At 37.1% G+C, this 27053-nt stretch overlaps 2 protein-coding genes across 2 annotated transcripts; both read right to left on the bottom strand.

The window, feature by feature from the left end:
- Nucleotides 1-398: 398 nt before the first annotated feature.
- LOC127878463 (myomesin-3-like) lies at nucleotides 399-10532 on the bottom strand. Its single transcript, XM_052424989.1, has 8 exons — nucleotides 10503-10532; nucleotides 5745-5937; nucleotides 4987-5079; nucleotides 4457-4762; nucleotides 4007-4176; nucleotides 3493-3639; nucleotides 2986-3295; nucleotides 399-1893 (listed from the first exon to the last, which is right to left on the bottom strand). The coding sequence occupies exons 1-8, from the start codon at nucleotides 10530-10532 to the stop codon at nucleotides 1793-1795; spliced, it is 1350 nt and encodes a 449-aa protein (XP_052280949.1). The 3' UTR covers nucleotides 399-1792.
- Nucleotides 10533-23004: 12472 nt separating this feature from the next.
- LOC127877345 (uncharacterized) lies at nucleotides 23005-25479 on the bottom strand. Its single transcript, XM_052423088.1, has 2 exons — nucleotides 24745-25479; nucleotides 23005-24030 (listed from the first exon to the last, which is right to left on the bottom strand). The coding sequence occupies exons 1-2, from the start codon at nucleotides 25141-25143 to the stop codon at nucleotides 23476-23478; spliced, it is 954 nt and encodes a 317-aa protein (XP_052279048.1). The 5' UTR covers nucleotides 25144-25479; the 3' UTR covers nucleotides 23005-23475.
- Between the last annotated feature and the right edge of the window lie 1574 nt (nucleotides 25480-27053).

The following is a 27053-nucleotide window of genomic DNA, read 5'->3' on the forward strand; positions in this document are numbered from 1 at the left end:
CATCCGAGTACAATGTAAACCATGTAACGCTCAATTTATATTTATTATATATTATAAAAGTCTGGACCAAAAACGCAACAAGCTCTATAATTTATTTTTGTACTGTCCACGTTTACTATCAATCTCTGCTTGTATTGTCTTTTTTCTACAAGTACTTTACATGATAATATTGAAACATTCAAAGTATTGTTGTATTTTTTCATTTCTTTTATTATAATATGTGTTCTCATACTTCTTTGCATGCATGCAAAATACATGGTCGTTGATTGCTTTACTGAAACAATATTGTATATAACAGCATTACAAATAAATTAACACGGACAAATGAAATGAGACACAACGTTGAACGCATTTATAACTGCGTGAATAATGTTTTATGATCATACTCCTTCCCTTATAGAAGAGTTACTCAAGCACACTGCATTGTAAGCTTTTAATTTACCCATTTGTGCCAAGTGAACTCTCCCATCCTTCATAATTGGATCAATTTATTTACAAAAATAGGGATGTTTAGTATATTTATTTCTATATTTAGAATATTTCTTACAGAAATTCATTTAAATAAACAGCACAGACCCTGATGAGACGCCGCATCATGCGGCGTCTCATCTGGGTCTACGTTGTTTGCCAAGGCATTTTTTTCTAGACGCTAGGCATAAATGGGTTAAACTACACATAATGACATTCAAATCATACACGTTCAGTTTGTCACGTCTTATAGATGCCGCTGAGGTTGCAGTCGCAGTTGTAGCTGAGGATGAAGTTTATACGTTTTATTTCCAATTCATTTATATATTCACATATTTCAATTGACTTGATTTGACGGCGATGAAAGCTTAAAATGTGTCGGTTTTTCTCCTTCAGTAGTGGCAATACATACATGACTTCTTGCAATAGGTAGTACAAACAAATAGAAACTGGCTCTTTATAATATCGATTTGAGATAGTGACACGTACCGTTATATACGGTTAACGTTTGTCATATATATTTGCATGATTTAATTACTGTCTCGGAGTATCTTTGTATTTACAATTGAAGTAAAATGTTTGAACAATATTTATGCATTCGCACATTTAGATAGGATACGATTATTCCGTATTAAAAAATAAAAAAATAAATACAGTAAATATTTCGAAAAAAATGTTGCTTTTTTGCGTACACCGGAAAGTCTTATAGGCGACGGATAGCATAAATTGGGTGTAGATAAATGTTTTATAAACTAAATACATACAACTGGGGAACTTGCAAAAAATGTACTAGCAGTCTATATTCAGTATTTCCTCTGTCCGTAAATAACGTTGGACGGATTTGCCAGTGCATTTCCGGCCTTGTACGACCTTCCACTAGGTAGAGCTTCCGAACTATGTGTACTTGGCATGATGTCTTGGAAATACTGACCGGTACGCAGAGGAACGGGGGATACGTACGCCCGCAGGTCTTCGTCGGTGTGGCGATAATCGAACGGTCCGTCTTGCCTCACCGATTTTCCCAAGGGCCGTTTTTTTGCACGCCGCTCACTAAAAGACCCTGACAGTTTTGTTTCATTTTCTTCACTATAACTAATCACATTGGGTCTGCTTGTACTTCCATTGTCCTGAATTACATAACCATGCGTGAAGTTCCCATCCATTTTTGGAAGCGGCGAATACTGAGAATGTCTCGTCTTATTCTTGGAATGTCGCGTTGAGATGTTGCCGAATTCGCTTTCTTCGACGTTATAAAAGTCACTTTGTGGAACAAACGGCGAATTAATAGTTACGTCATCAATTACGTCATCAACTGTATCGATGCTTATGTTGACGTCATTTCCGGTGCGCACAGACGGTCGACTGCGCCACTGGCATCGCGAGTGTTGTCTATTCGGCTTGGCATCCGGAATGACGAGCGACGTGCTAAAAAAATAACACTTCCGGTCTTAACATTATTTCATTTACCAGCATAGCCGTTCACGGTTTGACATATTTTGTCACGGAAATTCAAATAACCCGGTAGATAATTCTAAAAAAAAATAAAGATTGTCTATGCTGTCGGAAATCGGTGATATCAAGTCAATTTAGTTTTCAGATCGTTTATGAAGTGCATAAAAGGTTCACAACGAAACAGAAATAGTGAAAGCTTTAGGTTATTTACGTTGCACTTAAAATCTGTAAACATAAACGCCGTTTAATTGAATTGTTATTTCAAGAGGAATTACGTGCGTACTGTATATCTTGTAATAATTTAATGGTGTCTTGTTCTGTGAAAGCTGGTCATAATGCATGTTCGTAAAGTGTCGTCCCAGATTAGCCTGTGCAGTCCGCACAGGCTAATCAGGCACAAAACCATCCGCTTAAATGGTATTTTTCGTTTAAAAGAAGTCCCTTTTTACCGAAAATCTAGTTTAAGCGGAAAGTGTCGTCCCTGATTAGCCTGTGCGTACTGCACAGGCTAATCTAGGGCGACACTTTATGCACATGCATTATGCCCAGTTTTCTCAGAACAAGACACATATTATGTATTTTGTATATCTATTTGCTCTGCGTAATACAAATATAGCGTGCGCTTTACGTATGTCATTAATAATTATGTAATAAAAGATCGTAAAATATTAGTAAACGACCGTCATTTTTAATGGATAACTAAATATAGTTAAACGTGAAACGATCTAATCTACCATTCTTATAAACATATGCATTCACGTACACTTATAACTATGTATTGTTTTATAGTAATTTAACGTTAAATTTAGTTCTTTGTAAGCAGAGTTACTACCGGTCCGAATCATTGACACCCTTAAGATGTACGTGTTGGTCACACCATGCAATCAATTGATAGAGCCATCCAAAACAAAATTAAACATATGTCAAAACTTGCAATCATTGTCGGTTAAAAGTGAAAATCTACTAGTACATGAAAGTATTTAGAACATGTTGCAAGCGTTTCTTACTCTAAATGGCAGTACGATTACGCGTATTACAATAATGAAACAATTAGTAGGATCTTACACAGGGGAATCTCCAACAGCTTGGTTTTCACCTTTCCGCCGACCAGCGGGTCGCTGTTGCCAACGTCGTTCATGGCAACCACCCGGAAATAGAACTCGATGTCTTCCGGAAGCTGACCGACGGTGTGTCGGGTCACATCCGCTCCGCAGACACCGGCCTTGTGCCATTGGACGCTGTCCTTCTCTCGGTACTCGACGGCATATCCGGTAATCGGTTTGCCGCCGTCACTAAGCGGCGGTCGCCAAGAAATCGTGATGGACTGATGCGAGATGCGCGCGAATTTGATTGGTCCTTCAGGCTCGCTTGGTCGCTCTGTAAGACATAGTACGGTATTAAAAGGGCGTCCGTTCGTAAAAGTTTCTGATCAGTTAACATTAAGTATATAATGGTTTTTATGAAGCAAAACAAGCTGAACAATGTGTTGTATTTGACAGCATTTACAAACAAAATGTAAAGCATATTTCTAAATTACTTATTAGTCACGAAATTTTCAATAGTTAAATCAGCCTTTCCTGGTTCTAGCTGAGTGGTTTCCAAGGTAACGGTTTCTGCGCTTGGTCCTATACCGACGGCGTTCTCTGCCGTGACGCGGAACCTGTAGGCATGCAGATCTTTCAACCCGGTCACTCTGTAGTCCATGAAGCGATCAAACGCCTGAAGAAATGCGCGGGTACTGGTTAAGTAAAACTCAGGCGCACGATAGTCTTTCATAAGGTGACGACTACCCACCAAAACCAGTATCAGTATAATTATTGAAAACTTCATCTACTTATTACAATCAATCGTGTTGCTACTGTTGATGTTGCTGCTGCTGTTGTGCCAAAGTCGATGATGCTAATCTGGTCTATGCAGATGATGCTTTTGCTTCCGCTTCTGCTGATTGCACAGCTGATAATGACGATGCAATGATGATGTTAATGATTGCGATTGTGATGGTGATTGAGAGGATGATGGTGACGATGACGATGATGATAGCTACTTTCAAACCAAAACCCTTCAATGAGTTCGATCCCGTTATTACCTGAAGAGTAGCAACAAGTGCCCAGTGGGCCCCATCTTCAAGATCCTTCATCATCAGGTAGTACGTGTGGATGCGAGAGTAGCCGCCCTTGCGGGGAGGTTTCCAGCTGAGAGTGATGGAGTTACTAGTCCTGTTCACACACTCGAGCTCGCATGGGGCGCCGGGACGCACTGCATGTTCGGAATCAATAGAGGGTGTCGATTTTTTTATCGGACATTTTCCGGGTTTTGAACGTAAACAAAAGTACTTCAAATAAAGCTATTCAACATTAAGTTTGTCGAAAAATACAAGTAAAAGTGCTTAAAACACAGCAATTCCACATTAAGTCGTTAGTTTCATTTTAAAATCAAATCAAATCAAACAATATACGAGCTTAAGTTTGTGGATCTTTAAAAAAGCATTACCCTTCGGCGAAAACATTGTCATCACAATAAGTGTTCCCCGTCTTACCAGGATCTTTCTTCAAAGACACGAGCTCTGACTCTACGATGGCGCTCTCCGTCTTCCCGCTCACGGACGCCACGCCGAAAACGTACTTCCGCTCTGGAGTCAACTTCCGGATCCGATATTCAAGTACGTCGGCCCCAAGCTTATCCACTTTTGACCAGTCCGGCGGTTGGGGAGGCATGTGGAAACGCTTGTAGATTTTGTAGGCGTCCACGGGAACAGGTGTCTCTGACGGTGCGCTCCAGAAGATGGTGATCTCGGAGCTGGTCGGTTCCTGGAGGTCTATTCCGAACGGCGGGGCCGGCAACACTTGTATAACGAGCATAGAAGACAACTCATTAAGGAAATTCCTCGCGATTTAATAAGTATATGCATTCAGAATTATTCAATATCACCAAGAAAACTTGTTTACGTAAGTTTCGCTATGCAATTTATCCACAAAAGACACGAACTTTATTGAAATAACTACTTCGAGCGTCTTAGAGGGAAATGACCATTACGATGCACCGTTTCGTCTCGTTGGTACCACTTACCTATGGGCACTTCAGGTTTGGCAGGTCTGCATAGCAACGCGTCCAAGCAAGAGCGCGACGATTCTTCCGCTTTCTTTATTCCCGCTTTCTTTTCTGTAAAATACATAAAGGTCATCAAGTTACGCGATGCTTGTTTAGGAAAAAACACGTAAAAATCTAAGTCTCCAATGTACGTACATGCTAAGTAACTGCGTGATTTTGTATTGCAAATTATTGTATTCATCAAAATTAATGATTTTTTCGCGAATAATTTCTTCAAAATTGCATGCTATTATGATGTTGAGCTTAGAATATTCTTTCTGGAGGTTTAAATTTGATGAACACATTTAGTAACTGTTTGTTGCTAACTGGATACATTTGAAATGACAAGTTGCATAATGTAGTACAATATACCACCGGAAAGTTATCACGGTGGATCAATGTTAGAGTATGCGAATGTGTTTGAATGTTACAGCCAGATACACCCGAGCATATTTCGCATAAACATTGATTATCCTAATTTTAATTTGAGATATTACACAGCACACATACAACTCATTTAATGAATCGGTTTTGATACGAATTATAGAAATCTAATTTAGAATGAAAAAAAGATGGGTACTTATACATCTTTGTCATAAAAAAAAGTGTATAAATATTCAAATAATCGTTCAAATTGTATGAAAAATAAACATCAGTTGTTTATAGAACAACTATAACATATTGCAAATTCTACGTTACATGAGTGATAAGTTTCACAATAGTTAAAACAAACTTACTGATTATTTCTGTTCCCCCTATTCGCACCCGTTTCACCTTTGTTCGTCGAGGTTTCTTATGAGTGACGTCACCATTTTGTGGTGACGCTGTCTTCACTAGGGCGCCTATGGTTACCATGACAACTAGCATGAAAAGCGCCAGCAGCACCACGTATCCCGTGTGCGACCAGTTCCTCTGTTCAGTTGGAAATGTCTGTAACGTGTTAAACGAACTCATGCATATAGTTTTTAACTTGAAATGCAACATGCATACACATAAAAATAAAAAGTTATTTCCTATTTTGACATTGAAACCATGCTAATATAGCAAAGTTCAAACACATGTTTATAATACCGGTCTTTAAATTATATTTGTTTTTATTTAATTCTTTTTTGAATTTGTTTTTTAACTATGTTTGCATGAAACAATCATAAAATATACAGACTCTAAATCATAATTGGTAAGAAGATTGAAATCTAGAAAATGAGCACTTTTCCAACGTGTAGATTCAGTAATGCCTTTTTAGCTTTCTTTATTTGGGTTTTGCCACATTTAGAACTTTACGCCCGTGTTTATATAAGAATAAATACAATTGCATTTGTTAAAGGCTAATCAAACATATTTGTATGATCGCAGACTTTTCTGAAATAATAGATAGATCTTTGGGATCATTTCAATGATAACAAATACTGAAATTTAGCGATAATAAATTGCTAGGCAGCTGTGCTTCTTTGAATAATTATATCAGTCGAGATAAATCGCACGATATTTATGACGACGGTTGCTTGGCCTCCTAAGGATATTTCGCTCTATTACATTACGCTCTGCACATTCTTGACAATTACGGGAGACCGTTTCAATAAGCTCTGATGAGTCACAACTCGTGTGTCAGTTGCAACTTTCCAAACCTATCATTTGGGTTTGAAAAACCGTTTTAAATAGGGTTTATTTTATTTATTATCGTTTTATCCCAATTACACTCGGAGCTCTCCATACCGCCTCAACCAAGTTACGTATTGTTGATTTTCGGGCCCTACCAAAAGTGCGCGCAGTTTTCCATTCTGCTTATGATTAGAAGGCCCTATGATTAGAAGTCCAGTTACAACACAATATGTATTCTATACATTATCTCACTCGACAAGGCTTTGTCGAGCCATACTATACCAATAATAGTGGGATGGTTGTAGGTATGATGATTCGTCTCATAACTGAAGTTGCGCACATAAGCTTAATTCTGCTAAGAATTATATTTGCTGCTTGTGCGACGTTCTTCACTTCGGTTGTTTTCCAGGATGTACGGATGTTGATGGCTGTGACGTATTATAAGGCAATATACCATACATTGGTCACTGGAGCAGAAACTTGGTTGCTTTTCGCAGTTCCCGTCAGTTATAATTCGGCCTTTATCACGGTACTTGATAAAGGCTGTTCAATGGTGTAGCTAATATGGTAAGTATACCGGTAGGTATTCGTTGTGAAGCAGCTCATGCCTAAACATTTCGGAGGAAATAGTACTCGCCCTAAAGTCGGTGCCCGGGCAGGATATGGGTTCAATCTGAACGCATCGGACAGTGGGCTACACCACACCGTCAGACGATCGCCGTTATGGCGGAATTGTCCGAGGAGTCCCGATTGGATATGGGTTGTCTTTAGCTTCGTTTTCTCAGATATGCCACAGAGATCAATTGCATAATAATTGGTATCCATTAAAATCTAGAGAAGCATTCACTGAAGAGCTTGATTGAATGCCACAGATAAACTCAGAAATGGGCCACACAAAAATCACGCAGATTGCAACAGCATTTTGTTATAATGAGACAAGCAGTATCCAGGTCAAGACGTTTGTCATGTTTGTGAAAATAGTTAGGTTCTAATTGCGTGTGCGGATTACGGAAAATATGGGTATCATAAATTAAGGTATTAATCATATTATATTCTATCTTTATTTCTGTCTCATCACTGTACAAGTATATACAACAATAAAAGTATTCATATCAATTACAGTGCCAATCATATAATGGATTTATAAGAGACATAACAGTAGCCAAGAGCACAATTACTATGCATCAGTTAAAAGTTAACCAAATATGTTAAAATTGTAAAACATGGATTATAAAACAATAAAACAATATTGCATAAGTGGAATATTGAGACCTTTGATAGTTTCAATACAAAAATAATCTCATGAAACCTGTGTGTAGAATTTAAAAGTATTAGTTAAGATATTTACTTCCAGAGTGTCATGTTGGAATAATTTAAAGCAACAATCAAAGGTCCTATTCCCTTATTGTACAAAAATGTAGTTTGTTTATGTTATCTACAAATAATTGATAAAATCTAAAAACTAAAATGCCATATAGAATGTGTAACCTATCTATACAAATAAGCATTTCTGGTCATTAAAATATTATAGCAGGCTTTGGCAGTATCTCTTATCAATAATTTGTTGGAGAATAAAACTACCATCTTTTCTATATCTGACATAGAGTTAAAATCAGCAATGGTATGACATTTTTCAAAAAGAGAGGTCCTGATATCAGAATAAAGTGGACAGTATAGCATAACATGAGTTTCTGATTCAACACAAGTTGTACAATTAGGGCAGAATCTATTTTCAACAGGCACATTAGCATAACGCCCAATTTCCAACATAATTGGGGCTACCCCACATCTAAATTTAGCAAAAGCAGAACGATGTCTATATGGTAATATCATCTTACAATACTCTTCTGTACAATATTCATTCTTGAATTGACAATAGGTTCTTAGCTTGTTTCTGCCATTCCCTCTTATTGTATTTGGTTGTAATACAGTATCTTTCCAATCACTTTTAAACTTACAGAACATAGCACTATCAACCTTGTCACTAAAAGTTTGTTTAGACACAGTAGCTGGATAAATACAGAATTCTTCAAGATTCAAATCTTTAAACATCATTTTCACACTGAACACCCAGTTCTTACACTTAACTCCAGCAGTATTAACAGTCCACTGAAAAACCTTCCTATTGACCCGGTTCATATTCATACTACCAAATCTATGCCACAAATTACAAACATGTTTGTACTGTTTAACTAGAGGTGGTTGCCATCCCATATCACCGGCTAATGCAGCTGATGGAGTATATTTACCAACACCCATAAAGAAGCGTAGGGCCCTATTTTCAACAGCATTTATACATGCATATGTCCGTATGCCCCATATAGCTGATGCATATGAGATAACTGGCCACACTGTAGAATTGTACATCTTGCTATAAACTGCAAATGACATACCACCCATACTTTTATATCTAGCAATAAGTAAGCCAAGTGCTCTACTAGCACTCTGTGCAACAGATTTGGCAGAAATACTAAAGTCCAAATGTTCTGATAGTAATAAACCTAAATAGGAGTATTTGTCAACATAAGTTAATCCATGAACACCACATTTGAAGTTGAATTCAGATCTGGGCACAGAGTTTGGCCTGAAATGCACAATGTTACTTTTATTTGCATTGACCACCATACTATTCGAGGTACACCATTGGCTTAATACATCTAACATGCATTGCAAATCTTGCTCGTTTTCCGCAATCAACACAAGGTCATCTGCATAGCACAATATACAAACTGGCTCGTCTTCAATCAAAACACCTTTACCAACCGCCTTAATCTGCACAGATAAGTCATTAAGGAAGAGATTAAACAGCAACGGTGACAACGAACAACCTTGCCGTAAACCAGTGGTAACTGCAAACCAATCAGTATAATGGCTATTTATACGAACACAAGAGGAGACCGACGCATACAAGGATTTGATTGCATCTAACATTTTTGTTGGGACACCTATACTATTCAACCTCTGCCAGAGTAAATTCCGCTCAATACCGTCGTACGCACGTCTAAAATCAATAAATGAACAAAACGTAGATTTATGTAACTTCTTGCGAACATCTATAATATTGGTCAGTGCAGAGATATGATCTAAAGTGCTGCGCTTTTTGCGAAAGCCGTTCTGTTCATCCTCTATTTTATCATTAAGTTCTGACCAGCTTGACAGCCTATGGTTCAAAATACTTGCATACAATTTATACATAGTACAAGCCAAACTAATACCACGGTATTGTAAAGGATCTCTCTTATCAGCAGTGCTCGACTTAGGGATAGGGTTTATGATATTCTTACCCCACATTGATGGGACCATACCAGTTTCATAACATACACAGAATAAAGAATGCAAAAAGGAGACAGACATGTCATTCTTAAGAACTTCATTAGGAATTTGGTCAATGCCCGTCGCTTTATTCAACTTGGCTCGGTCAATAGCTGCTTTCACCTCAAAAACTGAAAAAGGTCTATCCAACTCCTCATGGTACACATTATCAAAACTACTTGTATGCTGGCCGACATTTGAATTAACAGATTGATTCAAAAGATTTGCAAAGTCATTCTTCCATCTCAACAACACATCCTCCAATTTTGAAGAAACTGTCCCATTGTCTAACACAACTTCAAGAGGAATACCCTTCTTACGTTCCTGGCCAACACCACAAGTTCCAATAGTCTTCCAAAACACTACATCATTATCAGAAGCTAAGTTAGATAATCTAGACTGTGTAGAAAACCAGTAATGTCTTTTGGCCTTTTGTACCGCTCTATCAAAAAACCTCCTAGACCTTATATAGTCAGTCTTAAGCTGAACTTTTAAATGCTTATTGTTACATCTTAACCATAACTTCTCTTTTTTGCACATATCTGACCATAGACTACTTAATTCATTACTCCACCATGGCTTACCAGACCTGCGCTTTCTTCTACAGGAATCATGAATAATCGTTTTGAACGGAAGTTTATCATACATTTCATCCCGTACAATACCACACCAATCTCCAAATGCCTGATCTATGTCTGATTGTGTTCTGTAACCCTGTTCAAGGCTAGAAATACAGTCGTTAATCTGACCTACCAGAACTTGGTTTAGCAGAAAATCATTAGGAATTGTAATTATATAATATATAACAGCGCGTGGTAGGCATTATCAATTATATAAAATTATATATTTAAGATGACTGTCAAGTATTGTACAGTTAAGCACTTATTACAACATGGAGAAGGCATTACAACTTTGCGTCGTTTTGTGATTTTCGTTATGTAAAGTTTTCTCCCTGTAAGTTTTTTGTTTTGTGTTGTTTAAGTACTTGACATTCGATATTTTGGATGTACGAATATCATTTACTATAATGATAAACAATATGTGCGCATGTGTCAGTATATGATACCATAAAGCACGATTATTTTATTTTTCCGACGCGGTTTTATATCTTTCAAACTTTTAAACGACTAAAAAACTCATACTTATGTTAGAAAGATTTACACGAAAAAACACGTGAATGAATTCCGCATTGATACGAAAGGATTGAATAACTTAATCCCATAAGTGGTCAAGAGTTTAGATTTTTTGCTGTTGACCCAGTAAGAAACATATGATTAATTGTTTGGTTTTAAGTCATTACCGTACAGGTGACATGAACGTTGATTGTAGTGTTTTCTCAAATATTTAACACTAACCTGGTATGCGTAAATTAAGGCATTTTACGGTATTATTTACCTTTTTTTATAATTTTAACATGCGTATTATAAGAAGTATGAACATACATATGCTTGAGTATGCCTAAACTGGAATATTATGCATACTATTTCCAGGTAACAAGACGCTGTTTATAAACGTTGAGGATGCCAAGGTTAAAAAAGAAAGCGTAACTAAGTAAGTAACATCAAACAATATAAAAGAAAACGTCTAAGTTATCACACCAGTTAAAACACAAAACAATGACATACACGTGCAATATAAGTGGAATGAAAACCAATTAGGGTAAAGTCACTTCTTACTATAACAAGATTGAAGAAATACAAATACGACAATGATTGTGATTTGGAATACCTGACGCGAGCTTAGAAGATGTATCTCAGTGGATAGTGTGTTAATTGCGAACTTAAATATTAACTGTTCAATGAATATAATGTAATTTATTTTGCCACAACGATATTGATACATAAATGTAACTTTGATGTGACACATTTTGGACGACCTACTTTTAAATAAGTTCTGTAGTTGGGGAAAACATTATAATCGCAAACATGCACTTTTCGTAAAACGAACGACTCTTGCAAATGCAATATATGATATAATTTTAATAGAAATGATCGATATATACATGTTTTTGTTCCTCGTTTAGACTTCTGTGAAAACATATGATTTAAGACGGTTGTATTGAGAAAATAATGTAATGTCTTTTCCCCAGGTTGGTTTTAGCACAGCGGACCCGCGGTACCTGGACTTCAAAATCAATTTCGCCGAGGCGCTTGATTTTCCGGTCATGTTAGCAGCGACGCTTAGGCATTTCACGAGCGCTTGCAGGCTCTGCCCAAACAGTACACGCTAATCTTAAGAATATATAAAATGTCCAGTACATAACGAATTCTTTCGAAAAGTAATTTGTTATAATGTATGTTAGTGCTGAGTACAAATGTACATGTAAACAGAGGCATCATGGGAAGAAATGACGTAACACAGATAATGGCTTGTTTGAATATTAATAACACGTAAGAAGTTTGCATCATGACATAATTATACGGAACGAAAAGGGTAATTAAGTAGCACTTGAAGCAATTAGATGTCAGACTTATCTACCGGTATGTAGAGTTTATATAAACACCACAAACATCAGCTGTACTGTACATATTTTTGTTTAGTCCGTCTCGGTAAAAGGGTTCTTTCTAACATATTATACATAAAACTCGTAGTCATGTGGTCCATGGATGGCGAATGCTGTCTTAGTCATCCTCTATTTTGAATTCCTTATTACATTTACATCTGCATTTATTATCGCCCTCTGAGGCCTGCATCATCTGATAAGAAGGTAAAAAGAAAAAGAAAAGTCCATATCATAATAAGATTGACACGTCATATAATACATTACATTAATCAAAATACATTTGTACTACTGAAAGGGCTGATGAACATTCTATTATATCGTATATCAGCCATGCCACAACCAATCCTCTTGAAAATATGTGAATTGAATCAGTTAGTCGGCAGGTATTTCGTGTCCAACCATTTAAAATAGAAATGATCTATTTTGTCATTTGAAAGTCAGGTCCCAAAATGTGCTTAAAAGAAAGTCAGTGTCAGAAAGAGGGGTTAACCATTAAATTTGGCAATAAAGCCGCGTAAGGTTAAAAAATAATCTTGAGTTTTGTAAGATTTTACTAAACACAGAATCAACTACTGTTTATTCTAAGAGAAAATGATATAAGTACATCAAATGTCTCGAATGTCATGTAAGTAAACAACATATTTGTTGACGATTTTCCTTCAATGTTTTTTATTTCAGCGTCCACGATCTTGAAATAAAGAACTAGGGAACCAAAAACACCGTAGTGCCGAAAAGGCGTATTTATTTAAAATACACATAAATATAAAGTGGATTACTGGATGAAAATATCCGTTGCTCCTTCACGAAAAACACGAACAAGGCGCCATTGTGTAAGTCAGTTCCAGCTGACCTTACTTAAACGCAGTCAGCTACGCATACCCCCTCCCCCTCCCCCCCCCCCCCCCCACACACACACACGTATAAGGCATAATTATAATAGGTCAGACTGCCTAAAATGAGTGCCCTCCAAATAAAGAAAAGGTGTTTGCTTTTGTTCTCTACCCCAGCCTGAGACATAACATAGTTTGTAAATGGCGACAACAAAACTGCTTCAAAGGCATATATTGAGATCATCATGCGTGGTGCTGTCATGCTCCACGAGTTCTGACGTCACAGAACGCGAAAATTACATAATTACATGCATGCAACATTACTAGGACTCCGTGGCGCATTTGCAATATGAAATTGGGCAACTGAAGGGATCAATTCACTCGAATGAATCAGAGATGACGGGAACGATTGCAACCTCGGGTACGTCAAATGCAAACATACGCTGCGCAGATACACGATCTTCAATGAGATAATGGCTCAGAGATATATAATGCATCGGCTACATGATATTTTGAGGGTCCAGATGTATCAGACGAGGCAATTAACGATGCTGAGGACAGGATTTTATTGCACGAGTTTTTCGAGGGAAAAGCTTTAACAAATGCACCGATCATAGAAGCATTTGCGTCCTTTTGCAATTAAGTACTGAGGGGGGGGGGGGGGGGGGCAAAGACGAAAAGCGCAGAACTTGATAAAGAAATACTGTCGACCAAAAACTTTAATAGCTGAAAGAACAAAACAAATCCGCCTTTTTGAGGGCAAAAAAATGGCACGTAAAACGTTCGTGCCAACAACTACTTTCACGCCCATTCTCGGATGCAACATTACGCATTAAAACAATGCAGTGCAAAACGGATGTCGTTCTTCAGGAAGAACTTAAAACTTAAGTCATATGCAGTTCAACGATTGTATATAGCTTTTAAGTTAAAAGCTATATACAATCGTTGAACTGCATATGACTGGAGTGCTTTATTTTCAGGTTAACTTTCAATATGGAATCACTTTATGCTGTTGTTCCGAAAGCAAATATCTATATAGTATGTCTAGGTCAAAGTATTGTTGTCGTCTTTTTTGTAGTATGCAATTTATATAAGAAGAGTAGCATACGAATTCTTGTGTAAACGTGCAAAAACACCGTGCGGAAAAAAATCACATACCATGTTGGACATACACACGACACGGAGGCATGTGCAAGAATTTCCTTAATTGACGATAATCTATATTATATAAATGAATGTCCATAACTTAACATAATTATCTCCATTTGTGTCCCTAAACATATTTCACGTCTAATGGGCGTTAACCACTTCACTGCGTAGCATTGTTTCGCTCGTAGCGTCTACTAGCAAGTGAAGCGTGCAAATAGTTCATTGAAATACGAGATCTACAATGTAGAGTGAGTTGTAGAACGACGGCAGACCTGTACTCCTAGTATCTGCCCAAATACAAGTTGTAGACGAGCTTGCGGTCTATATAATATTCCAGTTTCTTTACCTTATTTCCATGGTTTGGCTGTTAACATGCCGTTTCATTAAAATAATCAAAGCGCTGAAGGCATTGCAGTTGTTCGGTCTTTGAACGTATTTAATATTACTTTACAATCACATGACATGAAGTTCGACTTTTTTAACGTAGGCCAATCGAACGGCCACGAAAAAATGCATGAACCAATATAATTGACTTTTAATTTTCTACAATGGTGAGATTTAAAAAAAACATCAAGGACGAAAATGTAAGTGATTTACAATTTCTCATAATTTTATATAGGATTCATACAAACTCCGCTTATTTAAATGATTACGAAGATGAAAATAGAAAATGGACGTATATCTAAGTTGGCACTAAGTTTGTGAGTCTAACAAATAATGAAACACAACATAATTCTTGTAGTTTGGCGGCTAGAAAGGAACCTTAGAATTTCTCGTGACGCAGCTGTGACAGCACACATGAAGTCCTGTGATGCGGTTTGATTATTCGATAAGTTCTTCTTGCTATCTCTTATCAGTGGATTATCTATTACCCCATGGGCCGTTTTTTTTTGGCGTTTACGTGTTGAAAAGGGTACATAATGCTCCTTTTAAGTGTGTGAGAGTGTGTTATTCAGAAGTTTATTTACAGATCATCGCTGAGTTTTCATGACTATTTTACAGAGTGCAGAATCAACGGGGTTTTCAGGGATTTACACACGGGCTGGACACACCGTTAAGAGCTTTATTTTTGCAAATATCTCAAGTTATTGAAATACATTTTCAAAAAATTATATAGAGTATTAAAGACAGTTTTTCTTGCAGTTTGTGCCGATATCTTAAGGTAAAGGAATAAATCCTTGAATACGTCTGAAAATTGGTGAGAAAAATTCACGTTGCGTGAAACATAGCCATGTATTATGAATGCAGTAAAAATGGAATTTTTGAACAAGAACACATGCTCATTAAATAAAGTATTTCTGATGTACTTCACATTGCCAAAAGCAGCATAAAAATCTGTCTTTGATGCACTAGTTGAAATTTTTCAGAAAACTTGTTCACAAAAGTTATTTGAAATGAAGCACCACTTACCCTCGTTTTAAAATTAAATAAAGTTAAAAGGTGGAACCCGAAAAAAGTCACGTGATCCTGCAACCTGTTAATTGCAGACTTGCGCATGAGACCTTTCAGGGAAATATTTAATTTTGAGCCAAAGTAGGTCGACTGCCCGGGTATTCGCAAATGAAATAGTGTTGATCCAAATAGTCCAGCGCAAGGTGGCCAATGAGACCTTAATGTGCACTGGTAGACAATTTAAAGACAAAACATTACTGGTTGCTCTTTAAGGACGAGGTTACTCCGCCAAGGGAGTGCTGACAATTAAAAAGACCCTTTTCCCGCTCCTCGCGCGCTGCGTCGCTTATATGGCCTCTCTAGACGTCACAATTTCGATTTATTTTGTAACATAGTCCGATGGAATGACAAATTATTACAAGTCTATTGAAGTGTTCATTGAGACTTCATTCTCCTAATTAACAAATCCACAAAACATTCTCGCCAATAAGATACATTCAGTAACTTTAGAGGTCGTAAAATATTGAAGTCCAATAATTTAAAATACGGCGGGCCACCAGACTCTTACACGGGCCTGTCCCGCACTTCGCAATTAAAATGAATCCGATGTTTTTGCTAGCCAAATCTGCCCAATACAAAGTCTAATTCTTTTTTATACGAACTGGTTGCCTATCGATCTGGTAACTACAACATACATGTTGATCATGGAATTGGATATACGTTGATCGCGGAATTGTCTACATGTTGATCATGGAATTGGCTACATGTTGATCATGGAATTGGCTACATGTTGATCATGGAATTGGCTACATGTTGATCATGGAATTGGCTACATGTTGATCATGGAATTGGCTACATGTTGATCATGGAATTGGCCTACAATATCATAACACTTATTATGTAAAGTTTCAACTTTGTTTTTCGAATTTACTTATTTTCTTTACAAGATCTAGTTCTCTGACCGCTATTATATTGAGATTGTGACAATGGGATTCGATTTCTTTATCCAAAACTGTTTGAAGTATGTTATACAATATTTTACATTTTAAATATTCGTCGCAGATGTTGACCCATTTTAATTCTTTACAATATTTACGTTTTTCCAATGTCATTAAAATGTTATGAACAACAAGCTATTTGCGGCGGTTCAACGGCCTCCACGTGACAAAAACGAAATATATGTTACCGAAATGTCCGGCTGTGTGCGTGGTACTGACTTACAATGGTAACGACATAAAATGCGTATGCGTATGCCCTATATAGACGTTAGCCAGCCATTTACATGAGATTACACAACAATCAATGGACCGCATGCTTACCCAAGACATGACTAATCAGCGAAACAAGCAATGAGCGATTAACATGGTGCATTCTCCTCGTCTAGTTTGACGTTAACATATGGTGTATATTTGTGCATCTATTTAGGTAGACACGATATTGAACTCGATGCAAAACAAACATAAAGTAATACTATCCTTAGTAATGCATCTTAGGCACTATGTGACAGTCGACCCGAACCCCAGAACGGTTTCCACAGCAGGTTGAGCGTACTGAGTACCGCCGTCCTGAGACACTTCCATAATCTTCTTAAGGCCAACCCCTCGAACTGCTGGCCTGTATCTCTACCCAATGTCCGCCCCGTCCGTTCTCTACGCTATCACCTACGGACAATACCATTCCGCTTGCCGATCCTCCCAAGTTCTGAGAGTAAGCGAGGTCAGCGAGAGAGGACGTCCGGGTCGAAAGATGACGGTACAAGATGTAGTGAAACAACTATCAATCTAAGGACAATTACCATTCGGCTTGGCGATTCTTCATGTCAATCTTCTGCAGGTGACTCTTGCCCCGGTCGCGACGTGCACGCTTCAGCTGATGACCGAGATTTTTTCAACTAGGGAACACTATAACATATGTAGAGTAACCTTTTTTTGACAATCGCCCTTTTCTTCCTTTTCTTTTACATTTTCAACTTTAATCGCCGGCTGAAAGATTAAATCGCAATTGGCGATTTGGTCAATCGGACACGCTAAATTTAATATCCTGAATTTGAAATAAAGTTAGAAAAATACGTTTAAAATAAATAAATTAAACAAACAGGTTTAAATGGTTGTTTTTTTTTTATCACTTCTTAGTCGCATGTGTGTTATTAATTGCACGTGTATTAAAAACCACACGTAAATGTTTGTAAATAAAAATATACTACGGGAGATCACATCATGAGTGTCCTCTCATTGCGTATTAAGTTATTATGAGTTTATTTTTTCACCATCGAAATATATGGTATTCTAATACTTGATTAGCACTCAGTTTTCTTTCGACATATTCAAATAATATTTTCAGAGCTGTGTCATGCGAAAATGGGTCTTATGGCGCGTTGGCTAACGTAGCTAACGCCCTGTCTGCGCAGTGAATCAGTCTGGTAAGGAGCTGCGTTGTCCGCACGGTTTAGTGGCATCATTAGGTATCCCCTGACCTACTGCGAGGTGCGCAGGCTGGACCAAAGCTACGCTAGCCGCATACGGCATTAGACCAATTTTCGTATGACGCGGGTCTATAAAATATATTTGTTGCTTATAAATTTGACATCTTACCACAATACTGTTCGATAGAAAATTGAAGTCAAACTGCGTTATTTATATCAAACTGGCAAATTTCGGTAGCCTGTTCAGTCTTTCAATGGAGTATTCCATACCAACTGAACGAGTACGACAAACATTTGTGGTTAGATAATGAAACGATTTATATGCATATTAAAATTTAAAAAAATCCTTATTTTTGCTTTACACAATAAAATAATGGTTTATTTGATCAGTTATTAAAATAGTATTGGATTTTTCCGTTTTTCTCCCGTTGATAAGATAAAGAATCGGCTGTTATTAAGGCAAGTAACTAATTATAAATAGTATCATCTGCTCGCGTGTATGTGTGTATTTCAGAATTCATTTAGAAGTCCTGCTGCGTCTTCACGAATGCATCTATTGACTGACCTGCCCATTTGACCTTTAAGGAGAGCTGTGTTACGCGATCATAACGTAACACGCAGTGGACTATTTTCATAAGGCAAAAAAGTTATATAAGTATACTCTTCCGGCAACGAATTCTTTCCACATGTGACCAGGATAATACACAATTTCCAATTACGCGATTGCATTCACTCCTCGATGTTTGAGTGATTTGTTAAACGGTAGTGGTCTGCATACCGATTTTCAAAACAACACTAATAACCTTAGCTGTTCTGGCGAACAACTAAAAATTGTGAAAATATGTCGTTCGAAAATTGGAGGGTACCGTCAGTCGGACATGAATGTTTTTTTTTTTATATTAATTTAAGATATGGACAACATAATCCTAGAGCAGCAAAGACGAGTTCAATGTTTCACTCATGATTTGTAAAATACATACAATAATTGCCTTATCGGGTACATGGTTTGGTTTACAACGGTCACATTGTTGAAAGATACTCAACATGTAAAAGTACCATGACGCCTAACCAATCATGTAATTGTTTACAACTTTAAAGCACAGTAATGATATTTGAAAGAATGTTCTCCCTTAATTTCAATACATGTAGCACAGTATTTACGGTGTCCAGTTAAATAACTAGGTTGGTATCTTTACAAGTTAGATATGTATATAACGTCGGGAATGCTTTCAGCTTTTTATTTAGTCTTTAAGACGGAGGTTATATACATGTAATTAATTAAGTAAATATTGACCTACAGATTGAACTAAAACGAAACAGTGTTAGTAACAATCAGAATTGCATGTCAAAAATTACATATTGTTTTAGTTTTACAAAAAATATATTTTAACAGTGTAAATATACAAATAGAGAAATGAATATTCGTGGATCAACTATTATTTTTGAACACACGTTTCTGTAATGCTGCATATAAGTTCGAACTCACCTAAGTACATGTTTTTGCCTATTAATATACTAGGATTAATAAATGAATATTGCATGAAGTCTTGATTTTTTTTACAAAACATTCACATTAAAGTGTTATAATATACACTACAATTCTATGCAGCAATGCATCTTAAACTCTTATTTCGATTTAACTGTAGTAAATACTCAATATTAACGAAATATGAATACCATTTCATTGCATTTAAAACTCAAAACATAATAATCTGTATTCTGCCACAAAAATCACTATATTGTATATATGTCTTTCAACAAAACAATACCAATTACAACTGTCATCAGTAACTTGATTCAGACACAAACTATGAAACTGATTAATTAAAGATAATGAAAACCATGTAAGTTAAAAACAAGAGCACCGCCTTGCGGGTGCAGACCGCTCATCTATTTTCTTTTTAAAGGTGAAGGGACTCTCATTTTCAATCACAAAGGAGGGAGGGGTGGAGTGAAGAGGGGTGCATTGTGTGGGGGTGTGGACATTTATTACATTATGTTCCAAAAATGCAAAAAAAGGAAAAAAAAAATCGGGGGGTGGGGGGGGTGGGTGGGGGATTCTTGGGTGCGATGGTTGGAGGGTATTTCAAACATAAAATAATAAAAATAAATATTTGTGTTTTTTAACAGTTTCAAAAAAAATTGGGGGGGGGGGGGGGGGTGAGGTGGGGGGGTATAGTGTGAGGGTGTGGTGGTAATTTGTGAGATGATCTTAAAAAAAAAAAAAAAAAAAAAAAATTACGGGGGGGGGGATTCGGGTGGGGGGTGGGGGGGATTCTTGGGTGCGATGGTTGGACGGTATTTCAAACATAAAATAATCAAAATAAATAGCTTTGTTTTTTAACCGTTTAAAAAAAAAAATTGGGGAGGGGGTGGGGTGGGGTGGGGGTATAGTGTGAGGGTGTGGTGGTCATTTGTGAGATGATTTAAAAAAAAATAATAATAGGGGGGGAATTCGGGGGGGGGGGGGGAAGGGGGGGGGGGCACGGGCGATGGTTTGGGTGGAGTCTATTGTGGTATGTCAGGTAAGAGTAGTTTTGTCAAAGTATCAATTAAATCTAGTCATAAATAAAGAAGTTATGGCAATTTTAGCAAAATTTTATAATTTGACCTTGAGAGTCAAGGTCATTCAAAGGTCAAGGTAAAATTCAACTTGCCAGGTACAGTAACCTCATGATAGCATGAAAGTATTTGAAGTTTGAAAGCAATAGCCTTGATACTTAAGAAGTAAAGTGGATCGAAACACAAAATTTAACCATATATTCAAAGTTACTAAGACAAAAAAGGGCCATAATTCCGTAAAAATGACATCCAGAGTTATGCAACTTGTCCTTTTACTGTACCCTTATGACAGTTTGCGAGTGTTCCAAGTATGAAAGCAATATCTATGATACTTTAGGGGTAAAGTGGACCAAAACACAAAACTTAACCAAACTTTCAATTTTCTAAGTATAAAGGGCCCATAATTCCGTCCAAATGCCAGTCAGAGTTACATAACTTTGCCTGCACAGTCCCCTTACGATAGTTAATAAGTGTTGCAAGTATGAAAGCAATAGCTTTGAGACTGTAGGAATAAAGTGGACCTAAACACAAAACATAACCAAAATTTTCAATTTTCTAAGTATAAAAAGGGCACATAATTCTGTCAAAATGCCGGTCAGAGTTACATTACTTTGCCTGCACAGTCCCCTTATAATAGTTAGTAAGTGTTTCAAGTATGAAAGCAATAGCTTTGATACTTAAGGAATAAAATGGACCTAAACACAAAACTTAACCAAAATTTTACAATTTTCTAAGTATAAAAAGGGCACATAATTCTGTCAAAATGCACGCCAGAGTTATCTAACTTTGCCTGCCCAGTCCCCTTCATGATAGTAAGTAAGTGTACCAAGTTTGAATGCAATAGCATTGATACTTTCTGAAAAAAGTGGACCTAAACGCAAAACTTAACCAAAATTTTCAATTTTCTAAGTATAACAAGGGACAAAATTGTCACAAAACCAGGTTTTCATTGTGAAAAAAAAATCTGATAAAGGGAGAAAACTCAAACTGAACTTTTGAAATGACCAAAAAAAATTAACCCCCTTTGTAAGTTTTTTTTTTTTTAAATCTATTTTTAGTCGTGGCGACCTTGTCATTGGAGATATTGACGTGATTCTTTCGTGGGACACACCGTCCCATGATGGTGAACAAATGTGCCAAATGATTTTAAAATCTCACAATGAATGACATAGTTATGGCCAGGACAAGCTCATTTATGGCCATTTTTGACCTTTGAACTCAAAGTGTGACCTTGACCTTGGAGATATCGACGTAATTATTTCGCGCGACACACCGTCCAATGATGGTGAACAAATGTGCCAAATGATTTTAAAATCTGACGATGAACGACATAGTTATGGCTCGGACAAGCTCATTTATGGCCATTTTTGACCTTTGAACTCAAAGTGTGACCTTGACCTTGGAGATATCGACGTAATTATTTCGCGCGACACACCGTCCAATGATGGTGAACAAATGTGCCAAATGATTTTAAAATCTGACAATGAACGACATAGTTATGGCCCGGACAAGCTTATTCCGCCAGCCCGCCAGCCAGCCCGCCAGCCAGCCAGCCCGCCCGCATTCGCCAATCTAATAACCAGTTTTTTCCTTCGGAAAACCTGGTTAAAAACCTGGTTAAAAAGGGCACATAATTCAGTCAAAATGCACGCCAGAGTTATCTAACTTTGGCTGCCCAGTCCCCTCATGATAGTAAGTAAGTGTACCAAGTTTGAATGCAATAGCATTGATACTTTCTGAGAAAAGTGGACCTAAACGCAAAACTTAACCGGACGCCAACGCCGACGCCAAGGTGATGACAATAGCTCATAATTTTTTTTCAAAAAATAGATGAGCTAAAAAACGATAGCTTTTCAGTTATATATTCTCCACCTATTTATTATTTATTATACGTATTCCTGTGTTAGGGAGGAAAATATCAACAATTTAATTAAAATTTGTAATTCACTTTTTCAAACAAAAATACATATCCAAATTTCTCAAATAATAAAGAAAGTAATCAACAAATATCCTCTCTGTTCATCAGTCGTTTCAATAGTATATAATACATGTAGACAGATCATCATTAAAAACTGTATCTTGTAAATGTGATTCACATTTTGAATGCAATAGGTATTTAACTCAACAAAATAACTAAGAACATATGTACACTTATAGATTTATGTAATTTTTGTGAAAGAAATCATTTGCACTTCTATTTTCTAAATTTGAACATTTTTAGTATGATATACTTTTGTATTACTGTATTTGTCAAATAATCTGTTACAAAATAAATGTTATCTAAAGACGATAGCAATTTAAAACTAAAAATATCTTTCTAGAACATTAAATCATCCACATATATGTACTTCAGCACATTACACATATATTTACATAAATTCAATATGATTCTGAATTGTGCAAACCTGTACAAACATATGACATTGAAGGGTTAATTTTTTGTTTACCTTTATTATTACCGGTAGTACAATCAAAGTATCAAATTAAAGCTGTTTTGTATTTGCTCTTTTATACACTACTGTCATTCACATTCCCTATCAATTTCCTAATTGTTCAAATCTTAATTACCGTCTTACCAGTGATTCAGTTTGTGCAAACACATTTCTATTTACAACTGGCTGCCTTAAAAAACAATTTGCTTCATTTGATTGCTATACATTTGTGCAAAACTAGTCTATAAATATACATCTTTACACACATCAGTAATTCACAGGGCTCAATCCGAGAGGAAAGAGATAGTTTCTCCTTAAATCATCCGTGCTTATACGAGTGTACGAAACATTGTCCTTTTGATTGGTGTGAAAGTGCTTTTTATGGAAATGCGCGGTGGTGCTTAGTACTTCTGCCTCATCATCTTTAAAACCAGCTACAAAGTTTGTAGAGAAATTCTCGTGATGCATGTTGAGGCTTGTCATGGCAAAATGGATTTTAACATCAGATACAAGCCTTTTCTGTGTCCTTGGTGTACGAGTTTTCTTTAACATTCTTCGAGTAGTGTTTAACACTTTAATGAACTTTACACCATCAGAGGATTTTGCTGGCGTTACGAGCGTCACATGAAAGCCGGTCCCCTTGTTTCGAATCATTAGCAAGAACAGTTGGAACAAACGTTCCTCGTCTATGCGCGGCGTCACTATGTAGACAGTTGCTCCACATCCCAGCCAATCATCTATCAGACTCTTCCACATTTTCATGATGAAGTCGTTCATCATGATGCCACCACCTTCTGGGATCATGTCGATAAGATCTTGGACCTGAAACAAGGATGTAAATCTAATGTTATACTGTTTCTTCTATTTAGGCACGTATTTTACATGACTCTTCAATACCACTTACAAGATCAAAAAACCTTTTATGCCAAAAATAAATCAATGGAAATTTTAATATATCCATCTGTAATTCACAAATTTAATGGTTCTCTCGCTATCAGATGATACTACTAACAGTACACTTTCAAGTCATTATCCCCACGCTTTTCAGAGAAAAGAAAGTGGTAATCTCCGCCGTCCGTCTGTCCATCCATCCGTACTGGCCACCATTTCCTCCTACACTATTAGCACTAGAACCTTGAAACTTACACACATGGTAGCTATGCGCATATGTGGGACCCTGCACTATTTGGAATTTTGGTCTGACCCCTGGGTCAAAAGTTATGGGGGTAGGGGTGGGGCTGGGTCAGAGATTTTCACTCATTGTTTTAGGTTATTTTACATTAACTTCTTCGTTTCTACACCGATTTACTTCAAAATGATACTGAACATCTCTTTTGACAATACGGTCAATCTCAACTATGCATAGCCCCATTACCCGCCCTGGGGCGCCCCTCGGTAAAAAATGTGGCATGGGGATATGAGTAGGCCTCTGCAGCAACATTTCTAGTTGATACTGGCACAGACATTTTTATAATAATAATTTATCATTCTGTACATAACAATCATAATCTTTAATGCAATTAGTAAAATATATACCTCTTCTGTGTTCTTGTCAAGTTGAAGAAACCGGGTAACGGATGTATCTGAAGCATCTGCAAGTTCTTCAACCTCATCGTTTCCAGTCTCAAGAACATTTGGAAACTCTTCTGTCATCCAAAGCATGTGCTCCTTTCCAGTTATCTTCATCGTGCCAGTACGTTTGTTTAGTTTCAAGGTGACTTTCTTCCCAACTGGGATTTTTATAATGTCCTCTTTCTCACGAAATGGATCATTAGGGTACATGATCTGGAAAATGTTCATCCACCAAGTGACTATGTCCCTATATGATGACACTATCACTATTTCGTTCCCCTTGTCAAAGAAGTCTATGTCAAAGGGGGTAGGGGTTGCCCAAACACGGGCCAGCATTTCCAATCGCTGTTTCTTCGACGGCATGCTTGTATTATTTTCAAATATGTAAATACCGATGTTTTAACTTCCTTGACAGATCTCAATCTGTGCAAAATTCAAGTCTTGTCAGTCAGTTCAGAATGTGGATTATCATTATTATGATTCATTGTCATCTTGTTGTTTACGTTTTATAAATCAATGTTTTATTACCCAGCCGTAAGTACGATGCTTTATAAACGATTACTTAGAAAACACATAGGCTTGTACCTTTTTTGAAATGTCTGTTCACCAAAAATCATTTTGAACAAAAAGTTTAAGTTATTTGTCACACCTGAAATTTTACGTCAACACCTGCAAATCGCCATTACTATGTTTCTGTTGGTTCATGAAATTTATATCAACCAATGAAAAAGCTCGTAACACAGCGTACATCCAATTTGTAAAATTATTTTTGTAAAAACTTTTGCCGCGCGCTCTGCGCGTCCATAGCTCAATGGTACGAGCATTGTTCTTGTAAACCAGGGGTCGTGAGTTCGATCCTTACTGGTGCCCTCGGTCAATATTTTCACTTTTGTCCCTTTTTAATGGTTTCAAGTGCATGGAAATTTGATGATATTTCTTCGGAAAAAGGGCAATAACAGTAACAGTTTTTGTAACATACACACTATGTGTGTATACTCTTAGATTGTGCATTTCATTCTAAGCAGCGTTGAATAAAATATCGCCACATATGTACCCGTCATTTGTTCACAGTTTGAAATGGTAAATATACATATTATTATTATTTATGGAACATGGAAGTCTGATTATATATTTTGTGACATATTGGCGCACCTCTTCGCTATTCAAATATTTAGCTTATTCGAAAATCTTTTCGTTGTGTGTTAGGAGATTTGTAAACCATTTCACCCGTATTTTTATCACCTGTTGAAATTGTTTGCAGGCAACTTTAATATCAGCGTTTTGACGATACCTTTTGTGTTTTGTATTTCGATATCTATAACCACATACGATCTCATTGTTGGGAGGACCGAATTTTTCAGAGCAGTCACATGGCTTGCGCTCGCAGGGCCGAAATAAGCCCAAGGCTGCACATGTTACGGTGGCCCCCTTCCCTCTGCTCCTCTTCTAAATATTGAAAATCATTCTTGATTCTACAATTGCAAAGATAAGAAAAGGTGCATTTATTCACGGTTAACAGTTACATAACTATTTTATTAACTGAACACACATCTTACATGTAACAGATTTCAAGCTTATAAGTCTCTTCTACGACACTTCAGCTGACCAAAGTCATCGATCAGATGTGTGAAGTCTAGTTCTCGGAGGACTTGACATTCAATGGACAGTAGCCCCAATGCTGTCAACCTTTTCTGACTCACGGTGTTCCTCAGGCGTGATAATGTTGTAAAATGACCCCTCACCTTGAAAGTTGACAGCGATGGCAACGTTTGGAAAAGTGTCCGTAGTTAACCTCCATCTTAATTCAGCAGTTCACTCATGTAGGTGATGGTTCTGTCTTGGTCCGCTTTAAAGATGGCTTTGAACTAAACTAACTCGTTAACAAAAGACGCCTCATTGTCATCTGGATAAGACTCCACTAGCTGCATTGCACAGTTCCATAGATCATCCAAGGTGAGGGACTCACTCTGTCATGAAACCAGTTTGTGAAGACCAGAATATGGGCTAGACCGCTTGCGAATATCAACAGTAAGGCAATCAACTATGCTGTAGAATGTGTGAATTCGAACATTGTCGCGTGCACCTAGCTCAAAATTCGCATCTGATGACGAACTTTCGTCACGATATAGTTTCCACCGTTTCGTACGGTTATTCGCATCCTTATATAGCATAGTAAATCAAAGCGAACTTAACGGTTACACTTGAATATACATCGGGAAACTGAAAATCACACAGAAATGTTCTTCTGCAATCCCGATAGAGTCGTTAAATGG

The sequence above is a fragment of the Dreissena polymorpha genome, chromosome 4 (genome assembly GCF_020536995.1).
Source record: "Dreissena polymorpha isolate Duluth1 chromosome 4, UMN_Dpol_1.0, whole genome shotgun sequence".
NCBI lineage: Eukaryota > Metazoa > Mollusca > Bivalvia > Myida > Dreissenidae > Dreissena > Dreissena polymorpha.

Bases quoted from the DNA above. Each gene is read 5' to 3' on its own strand.
- LOC127878463 (XM_052424989.1), bottom strand. From the start codon at position 10,532: ATGATTCCTGTAGAAGAAAGCGCAGGTCTG. The intron at 3,640-4,006 runs GTAATAACGGGA...GCATTTCTTCAG, and splicing joins CACTTGTTGCTACTCTTCAG to GCGTTTGATCGCTTCATGGA. The intron at 1,894-2,985 runs GTAAGATCCTAC...TTATTTTTTTAG, and splicing joins GCTGTTGGAGATTCCCCTGT to CACGTCGCTCGTCATTCCGG.
- LOC127877345 (XM_052423088.1), bottom strand. From the start codon at position 25,143: ATGCCGTCGAAGAAACAGCGATTGGAAATGCTGGCCCGTGTTTGGGCA. The intron at 24,031-24,744 runs GTATATATTTTA...TCCTTGTTTCAG, and splicing joins TTGACAAGAACACAGAAGAG to GTCCAAGATCTTATCGACAT.